At 46.2% G+C, this 10033-nt stretch overlaps 1 protein-coding gene across 10 annotated transcripts in view; it reads left to right on the top strand.

Moving 5' to 3' along the window:
- Positions 1 to 10033, top strand: part of DNAH2 (dynein axonemal heavy chain 2) — a 105567-nt gene that overhangs the window by 70435 nt on the left and 25099 nt on the right. For all 10 annotated transcript variants that reach the window (XR_006890857.1, XR_006890859.1, XR_006890858.1 and 7 more), the window contains 7 exons: positions 1186 to 1318; positions 1423 to 1562; positions 2901 to 3111; positions 3328 to 3444; positions 3621 to 3762; positions 4458 to 4627; positions 4797 to 4913. Coding sequence is in view for 7 of the 10 variants with exons in the window: in XM_046677816.1 (XP_046533772.1) it covers positions 1186 to 1318; positions 1423 to 1562; positions 2901 to 3111; positions 3328 to 3444; positions 3621 to 3762; positions 4458 to 4627; positions 4797 to 4913 (1030 nt within the window). In the remaining 3 variants the exon portion in view is untranslated. The remainder of the gene's footprint in view (positions 1 to 1185; positions 1319 to 1422; positions 1563 to 2900; positions 3112 to 3327; positions 3445 to 3620; positions 3763 to 4457; positions 4628 to 4796; positions 4914 to 10033) is intronic.

Raw genomic sequence — 10033 nt, 5'->3', positions numbered from 1 at the left:
AAACACTGGGCCGCCTGCTGTGGAGCGCGCGAACTTAACCACTCGGCCACGGGGCCAGCCCCATTGAGCGGTGGTTTTTTGTTTTGTTTTTTAATTTTTTTTTAAAGATTTTATTTTTCCTTTTTCTCCCAAGCCCCCAGGTACATAGTTGTGTATTTCTTAGTTGTGGGTCCTTCTAGTTGTGGCATGTGGGATGCCGCCTCAGCATGGCTTGACAAGCGGTGCCATGTCCGCGCCCAGGATCCAAACGGGCGAAACCCTGGGCCACTGAAGCAAAGCGCACAAACCCAACCACTCAGCCACGGGGCCGGCCCCTGTTTTTTAATTTTTAATTGTGGTTGAAAAACACATAACCTAGAATTTGCCGTCTTAACCATTTTTAAGTGTACAGTTCAGTAGTGTTAAGTATATTCACGTTGTTGTGCAACAGATCTCTAGAACTTTCTCATCTTGCAAAGCTGAAACTCTATACTCATTGAACAACTTCCCATTTCTCCCATCCCCTAACCTCTGGCGACCACCATTCTACTTTCTGTTTCTGTGAGTGATTATTCTAGATACTTCTAGATAAGTGGAATCATACAGTATTTGTTTTTTTGTGACTTGCTTATTTTGCTTTGTTATGTGACTTGTAGCATGTAACAGGATTTCTTTCCTGTTTAAGGCTGAATAATATTGTATTGTGTGTATATACACCACATTTTGTTTATCCATTCTTCATATGACTAGATTTTTAAGGGCATCAGAAAGTAGGAGGAGGACAGAGAACTTGTGCAGAGAGGCAATTTGGGCTACTTTTTTTCTTCATTTTTATGCTATATGGTGTATTACCACGTACCAGGCACTGTGCTAAGCATTTTGTGTGTCACCTCATTGCATCCTCAATCCTAGTTAGTATTTTTTGTCATTCCCATTTTGGAGATGAGGAAACTGACGTTCAAAAGGTTAGATCATTTGCCCAAGATCCAAACCTGGAAGGTGTGGAACCAGGTCTTTCTGACCCCAGAATCTGTTTCTAAATACCATACTGAACTAGCTCTGAGGGGAACAGAATCTGGACAAGGAGAAACAGGAGCATGAAGATGAGGCATTTAGGTTCCCAGAAAGTGGGAGGACCTTTGACGAAGCCAGTAGCCAGAGGCTATCTGCAAATGGACTTAACTGCCTCTCAAAACCCCTCACCAGGAACTGGATCCGCCAGTACCCGGCCTTGGTGAACTGCACAACCATCAACTGGTTCTCAGAGTGGCCCCGCGAGGCCCTGCTGGAGGTGGCTGAGAAGTACCTGGTGGGAGTAGACCTGGGAACGCAAGAGAATGTGAGACCCTCCTCTCATCTCTCATCATACCCCTGCACCTCCCCCCATTGCTGTTCTCCCTCTGCCTTTACTCTCTGTTTTACATCCTTTATTCATGGCCTCAGATCCACAGGAAGGTGGCCCAGATCTTTGTCACCATGCACTGGTCAGTGGCTCAGTATTCCCAGAAGATGCTGTTGGAACTGCGAAGATACAACTACGTCACACCCACCAACTACCTGGAACTCGTGTCTGGATATAAGAAGTATGAAGAAAGAGTAGCGACATGGAGGGCCAGGGAGCTTGGTGTCTTTTGAGGGTGATTGGTGAAATGATGTAATGGAAAATATCCAGGAGCTGGCCAAGGGGACCCATTCCAGGACTGGGGTGCTGATGTGGAATGGCAGAGATGCAAGGGGTCTTAATTCTGCCCAGGAAGTTAATAAAAGAGAGATGGGGTTTACAGGGGGCATGGCCATCTCTGGAGCCTTCTGGCTATGACCCCTCTCCACACTCCCTTTGTCCTTATTTTCTGGAATGATGTTTCTTTTTTTCAACACAATACAACTGTAATATTGCCATACAGATCCATAACATATATACCCAGTCCTCTCCTCTCTGCCTTTAATGTCTTCTAGACTTTCCATCATGGCTTGACGAGCAGTGCCATGTCCATGCCCAGGATCCAAACGGGCGAAACCCTGGGCCCGTTAATACAATTCATTAAGTTGTATTGAGTGTCTTTTATGTGCACAGCACAATAATAGTTTGCTTTGAAGGATATAAGGGAAACATAAAAAAAAAACCCACCTCATTTATTGGATTCAGTATTTTAATCAAGGTGGAGAAAAAGCCATTTGTAATAAGAATAATAGTCAACATTTATTCATTAACACACATTTTTTAAGCACCTACTATATGCTAGGCACCATTCTAGATACTCACAATATACCAGTTAATGAATAAAGTCCTTGCCTTCCCTGGGTGCATACATTCTAAGCCTACATTCTCTTTACTATGTGCTGGTCATTGTGCTAAGCCCTCTACATGCATTTTCTCACTGTAAGTGTTAAAACTTTTTGAATGAGTTGCCAACATTTAACACTTGGCAGCCTTAGAAAAATCCATATTTCCAGCTTCTCTTTACAAATCAGAAATTGTGGCAATACTGAGCCCACATTCAATCTCACATGGAGAAAACAGGCTGGAGCCCAGGGATGGGCCCCCTCCCTGAGATGGGTTTGTGTCTTCTGGTTCACTGCAGCCCCCTGCCTGCTGCACAGTGGGGAAGAGTGGAAGATTCTCAAGCAGGAAAGTGGTGTGATGAAAACAGTATCTAGCAAGCTGATTTTGACACTGGTGTGCAGAATAAATCAGCAGGAGGAGAGTCTGGAAGCAGGAAGACCAGTTGGGAAGTTGTTGGCAATGATGCAGGCAGAAAGTGATAAAAATCTGACTAGAGTGGTGGCGGTGGGGGCAACAGAAAGGAAGACAGGGACTAGAGACACACTGGGAAGGGAGACTATATAGGCCACTCTCCTCTCTGGGAGCCCAGGAACCTCTCTGCTCCTCTCCAGGCACCTTATCCTACTCTTTTCTCCAGGTTGCTGGGAGAGAAGCGACAGGAGCTGCTGGACCAGGCCAATAAACTGCGAACAGGATTGTCTAAGATCGATGAAACTAGGGAAAAGGTGGAAGTGATGTCTTTGGAGCTGGAGGATGCCAAGAAAAAGGTTGCTGAGTTCCAGAAACAGTGTGAGGAGTACCTAGTCATCATTGTACAGCAGAAGCGGGAAGCAGATGAGCAGCAGAAGGTGGGGGGGCCACACACTGGTCCAGCCCTTCACGCCCCCCTACTACCAGTGCCCACCAGGCAGAGGCTCCCTGGTCTCCATCTAGTTACTGTGTCAGCGGATTCATGTTCCACTCCTCAGATCTTCTTTAGCTTCATCTTTCATCATTATCATCAACACTGTCACCCCCAGCTTTGCCCAAGGTGGAGACAAAACCCTCGTCCTCTTCATCCCTAGGCTGTCACAGCCAATAGTGAGAAGATTGCAGTTGAGGAAGTCAAGTGCCAGTTACTGGCTGACAATGCCCAGAAGGATCTAGAAGAGGCACTGCCAGCCCTGGAAGAAGCCATGAGGGTATTGGGACTGGAGGGCCCAGGGAAGGGAACGGGGCCAGCCTTCTTTATCCTCAAAGTACCTGGGGAAGTGGGAGGAAGAGGGGGTGCCTCAGCTGGGTCCTGTCTCCGTAAAGGACCTGGCTTGCCACCTGAGTTGACTCTGGCCCTGCTCCCTAAATTAATCCCTTTTCCCAGGCCCTGGAGTCTCTGAACAAGAAGGATATAGGAGAGATCAAGTCTTATGGACGGCCCCCCGCCCAAGTGGAGATAGTGATGCAGGCAGTCATGATTCTCCGAGGCAATGAGCCCACTTGGGCAGAGGCCAAGAGGCAGCTAGGTAAGCTAGAGAATCAAGAGAGAATTAACATCAACGCTCCCAATGTTTATTAATCATCTGCTGTGCATCAGGCACTTGCAGAGACAGAGATGAATGAGGCATTGTACTGACCCTCAAGAGCAGAGGGCCTAGGAGGAAAGAGAAGACATAAATATCAGTTAAGATTCTTTGGTTGTAAGTAACAGAAAACAACTCATCTTAATTTAAGCCCCCCAAAAAGGGAAATTTTCATAAAGGTATAGGAATGTATCGCAGAATCCAAAGACAAGAATGCCTTTGGGCCCCCAAAAAGGGCAAGAGTCAGAAAAAGGAAAACAAGGTTCTTTCTCTTTCACTTTTGTGGTTTTCTCTGGTTTGAGTTCCCCTGGTAGAACATAGCCTGCAAGCTGTAGTGTGGCGACCCCTGCCCTATATGCAAGGATATAGACAGAATGATGTTGGGGTGGTTTGGCTGAGAGTATTCAAGGTGAGTGATGGGAGATGAGGCTAGGAAGATTGTGGAGGGCCCTGGGGGCTTCAACCTTCTAGAGAAGGGAGCAAGGTCAGTGGAACGAATGCAGGATGAGGTCAGATATTCTGGCCTTAGGAACTGAGCCCAGGAAAAATGTGGCCATGCCTTAGCAGTGGAGGTGAAACCTGGACAAGGAGGGTGGCATTAGGTCCTCTGGCTGAGGCCCCCAATGTTCATCCCACAGGGGAACAGAACTTCATCAAGTCACTGATCCACTTTGATAAAGACAATATCTCAGATAAGGTTCTGAAGAAAATTGGGGCCTACTGCGCCCAGCCTGACTTCCAGCCTGACATCATTGGCCGGGTCTCCAGTGCTGCCAAGTCCCTCTGCATGTGGGTACGGGCCATGGAGGTAAGCAGTGGTGGGGGTGGGGTGGGAAGCAGGGAGGCAGGCTTGGGAAGAGGGCGATGCACACAGGAAAAAGCTGGAGGAGTGGAAGACCCAGGTGGGCAGGACGGGTCACCAGCGGGTGAGTGGGTGGGTGGGCAGGCCACACTGCAGCCTGGCTGTCTCCCTGCAGCTGTATGGGCGGCTGTATCGGGTGGTGGAGCCCAAGCGGATCCGAATGAATGCTGCATTGGCCCAGCTTCAGGAGAAGCAAGCAGCACTGGCTGAGGCCCAGGAAAAGCTGCGGGAGGTGAGCCTCACACCCTTCTTTTCCTGGGTGGTCTCTCTCCCTGGTTTCAAGGATGCTTCATTACCATTTAGTTTTCCCCATCTAATTCTACTCCCCTCTCCCTTCCAGACCTGTCTGCCTCCCATTCTATGGCCTGTTTAGATGAGCTGCTTCTGGCTCAGAAAGCTAAGCCTATTGCAGAGGATTATAAAGGCACAGAGGGCGCTGTCCCCGGGGAGCCCTTCCAAAGATTGATTGGGAGCTGGCCATCTCTGTCATGGCCTTTGGAGATGGGCCCTGAGATATTAACTGAGGTTAATATCTGTGTGGCAAAGCTGTCTTTGCTGGAGGAGTGGTGCAAGAGTGTCACATTGCTGCTGTGGACCAGGAGGAATGTGAAGGCCTCTGAGCAAGTGCTTGATGGGGGAACGGGGTCCTCCCAGAGATAGCGGGGTTACTTATTGTGAGCAGGCTAGATATACCAGAAGGTGATTTCCTAGCAGATATATGCACAGGTGACTCTCAAACAAGGTAGAATGTAAAGTGCTATTATCAAAAGAGTTCAAAATTCTTCCAGTCTATCAACATCTCTATCATTGATTTCACATGGTTTAAAATTCAAAAGGTACGAAAGAGTGTCCAGTAAGAACTCTCCCTGCCATCTTCTGCTCTCTAGCCACTCAGCTCCCCTCCCTTGAAAGCAATCAATATTACAAATTCTTGTTTATCCATCCAGGGGTGTTCTATGCTTACATAAGCATTTTCCCCAATTTTTTTACATCATACACACTGTTCTGCACTTTCCTATCTTACTTACCTATATTTTGAGGATTGTTCTCTATTAGTATATAAAGAGTTTCTGCTTTCTTTTTACTGCTGCATGGTATCCCAGTGGATGGCTATCCCATCATTTATTTAACCATTTCCCTCTTCGATGGAAATATTCATCGTTTCCAATTTTTGATCTTCACTTATCCTCTAACTTTGTTGATGCTATCTTTTTTGTTTGTTTGTTTGAGGAAGATTAGCCCTGAGCTAACATCTGCTGCCAATCCTCCTCTTTTTGCTGAGAAACACTGGCCCTGAGCTAACATCTGTGCCCATCCTCCTCTACTTTATATGTGGGACACCTACCACAGCATGGATTGCCAAGCTGTGCCATGTCCACACCCGGGATCCGAACTGGCGGAACGTTTGCACTTAACTGCTGCACCACTGGGCCGGCCCCGATGCTATCTTTATATAGAAGTTTTAAATTTTTACATAACTGAAGCTGGTCATACCACTTCAAAATGTTTTAACCAAAACCAACTGTAAAGAAGATCCAGGTCCAACCTCTTCAGATGGAATGAGGAGCCCAAGGGTTAGTGAGTGACTTGCTAATTACCGCCAGAGCTAGAATCCGTGTTTCCTGACTCCACACCCATCGCCACCACAGTTCATCCCTGCCTTTTCCCGCTGCAGGCGCCTTTACTCTCAGAAGTGAAGCTGCCCTTCATGCCTCTTCTGATTCCGTCTGCAGGATCAAGCAGGCTGGGCGAGTGGGCATCTGTCTGCACACGCTCCTCCACTGCCCTGGCCTTTCCGCCATTTGCACCTCCCAACCCCTCCTGAGACCTTCGCTCTTTCGCTCTCTCCTTTTCAAGTGTGAATAATCACAGGTGTGGCAATCCATTTGGAAAGGTTTCTCACCCCTGGATGAGTCATATCCTGGGCCACATAATTATGGATTTTTCCCTTCATATGTGAAAAAATGAGACCTCTAGGGTCAGCTGCCAATAACATCATTCACTGGACGAATATGCATAGAGCATCCAGTGTTAGGTCTCTGGTGAGGGATCCACACCCCACCTTGAGAAACCCTAATTGATAAGAGTAAGCAGACGGGGAACCAAAATTTCTCTTTGTTACTGAAAAGGCTGTGAAGTGTAAGAGCCAAGGCACCTTTTAACAGAACCTCAGAACCAGGCGCTCACCTACCCACCTGGAGATAGCACTGTGCTGATGCTGAGCACCCCAGGCCAAATGTCTAAGAGTCTCTGGTAGAGCCTGGAAATCAGCATTTTGAAAACTTCCCTGCAAGAGCCAACCAGAGTTGGGAAAGCAGGTACAGCGCTAGGGCCCAGAAGTCTGGAAAGAGGCCCAGGGACCACGTATATTACATGTCAACCCAAATCGTGAGTGAATCATTTTAGCCATTACTCACTTGCTTGGGGCCCTGAAAATATATTTTCTCCAGGCCTGATTTTGGCATGCAGTGAAGGTTATAAACTATTGGCTTAGAAATTGCCTCAGAAGGCTCTGAAATGGGTCAGAACAGAATCTTAATCTAATTCAAGGCAATTGTATACCCAAGGTTGAAAATTCATTTTCTTTCCAATTTCCCATTCCAAATTATGTCTAGTCACATTGCCCAACACAGTATATCAGAGGTTATGCAGTGAGATTAAATGACAACATTAAAAGGCTACAATAATAACAATCACAGAAATTCCACAAATTTGAATATAACCCCTAGGAGGAAATTAAATTTCAAGGATTAAATCTCTTTGTAAACTAAAGTCCAAATAAATTAAAATCTGAAATCAAATTATCTTGCTTTCATGAGTTAAGAATCTAGAATCCAGGGGCCAGCCCTGTGGCCTAGTGGTTAAGTTCGGCACGTTCCACTCTGGCAACCTGGGTTTGTGGGTTCAGATCCTGAGAGCAGACCTACACTACTCATCAGCGGTGTTGTGGCAGTGACCCACATACAAAATAGAGGAAGACAGGCACAGATGTTAGCTCAGGGCAAATATTCCTCAACCAAAAAAAAAAAAAAAAAAATCTGGAATCCAACATTGTTAAGTTGGATCCTCCCAAATTTCTTATTCTGCTCAGTCTCAGCTGAAGGGTTCTTAGTGTCTGGGTAGAATCAGTTTCTTTAAATTATAATCTGGGCTGTCACTCAAATGGAAATAGATGTTGTTCCCGCAGGACCTCAGAGGCTGCATTAGTTCAAAATCAAGTCTCTCATGAGCATCATTTGAAAATAAAAATGAATTTGAGGAGTTAATAAGACATACATGACATCCAGATAAAATTATATTCCCAGAAACCAGTTGTTATTATTGCCTTGAAGACCAGAGTAGAAATTCAGTAACATTTTCAGGAACGAGCATACATAGAGAAAATCTTGGTTTTAGCTCCACTAGGATGTCAGTTATTTGAAAACTATGACCCGTGAACTTAAATTAAACTGGCAGAAGCCTCCAGCACTAGATTAATATGAGATATAATCCAACCAATAAGTATTTACTGTATTGGAGGGGGTTGGAAATCCACACATGCATATCTTCTTTTGGGGGGGTTATTATGGTAAAATACACATAAAATTTACCATTGTAACCATTTTAAAGTACATAAATCAATGGCATGAAGTACATTCGCCTTGTTGTGCAGCCATCACACTATCTAGTTCCAGAGCTTTGTCATCACCCCAAACTGAAACCCTGTGTGCGTCCTTTTAATTTCAGTTTCCCCCTTGAGCTCAGTTCCCCACTCTGTGTCCTGATCCAGCATGGCCTGTCCTGCAGCACAGTGGCTAACACTGCTTTCTCTCTGTGGAGTTGCTGAGGCCTACGCAAACTGCCTCTTCAGGAAGGCTTTCACCTTGTCCCCATCCTTATTTCAACTGGAAAACTACCTTCAGCAGATTCCTGAACTGCAGCTGCTGTTGATGCTGCTGAAGCCTGTGTCCTGGGGCCTTGTGGGGAACAGTCTCAAGACATGGCTTTGCTCCCCTTTTGAATCCCTAAGTTTCTCAGGCATGTTCCCTTAAGGCATAGGTAATACCTGCATGCCCACCTGCCCTAACTGTATCACCTGGAATCTCGGCCAAAATGGAATACTGCCAGCTCATAGCCTGTGGACAAGCCACATGCATTTCAGGTCAGTCCCACCACAATTGCCTCCTTAGCCCAGAATAAAAAAAGCAATAATGGGATAGCTGATCTGGTGCTTGGCCTGACAGAAACCATTTAAAGCTAGAACCTGTAGTCTACACACAACTGACTGCCTTGTAGTTTAAAAGCAGCAAATCTTTCTGTCCATCAGTGCCTAAAAATGATCTAATCACACTTCAACTTAGCAATATCAGACTGTTTCTGTGTTGTAGCTATAGCAGCTTTTATCCTGAGCCCCCCACCTCCCCTTAGTTAAGGCCACCTTTGCAGACCACATCTTTCCTTTGCCCAAGCCCAGTTTCCTTGAAGCTGCCCTGCTTCAAACATTCCCGCCTCTATAAAAATAGCTGCTCACCTGTGGACAAAGCTGAAGCCATCTGCCAAGGTCAAGATAATGCAGGGTTTGCTTTAAGACTTTCACTCAGGCTACACAGGTTAAAAGTTGACCACACAAGGGTACAAACCCACCAGGCCTAACATGAGCCTCTACAAATCACCTAAGTTAAAACACCTGTCCACACCCCAAGTCTGCCGGTGAGACTCCGAGCCCCACCGAAAGATTCTTAACGGGTTTTCTGGTCTGTAAGTACACTCTTGAGGGGATCTAAGAACTAGCAGCCTTCTTCCATGCCTAGGTTCTAAGCAAAGTGAGAAATAAAACGAAAGGCATTTGGCCAAAATATCACCTTTAAAGGCTAGGTTGGAGGATGTGGCTGACATCTGTAGGGGAGGAGCCCCGCTGGTAGTGACCCCATATCCAGACAAGACTTATCCAGTCTTGGGCATTGCTGGTGGCGCAGAGTAGAACTTGTGCTTGCCCCTAAAAGGAAAGGGGCTGAGCACAGATGAGCATTTTATTCTTCCTAGTTTATTCTTCCCACTTTTACCAATCAGATCAGTCATGCACCTCCCCTGGAGAAAGGGTGAGTAAAGGCATGGAGGAAGTCATCCAACATATAAGGGAATGACCAAGGTAAAAATTTATAACAAAACATGACCGCAGAGGAAAAAACAAGCCCAGAGACAATTCAGGTTACAGAGAAGAATTTAAAAAGCAAACCTAGGGGCTGGCCCAGTGGTGTAGTGGTTAAGTTCACACACTCTGCTTCAGCAGCCCAGGGTTCTCTGGTTTGGATCCCTGGCATGGACCAACACACCGCTCATCAAGCCATGCTGTGGCAGCATCCCACATACAAA

This window comes from Equus quagga, chromosome 11 (assembly GCF_021613505.1).
Source record: "Equus quagga isolate Etosha38 chromosome 11, UCLA_HA_Equagga_1.0, whole genome shotgun sequence".
In the NCBI taxonomy this organism is placed as follows: domain Eukaryota; kingdom Metazoa; phylum Chordata; class Mammalia; order Perissodactyla; family Equidae; genus Equus; species Equus quagga.
The sequence above is the reverse complement of the archived record's forward strand: the minus strand, read 5'-3'. Positions and strand labels throughout refer to the sequence as shown.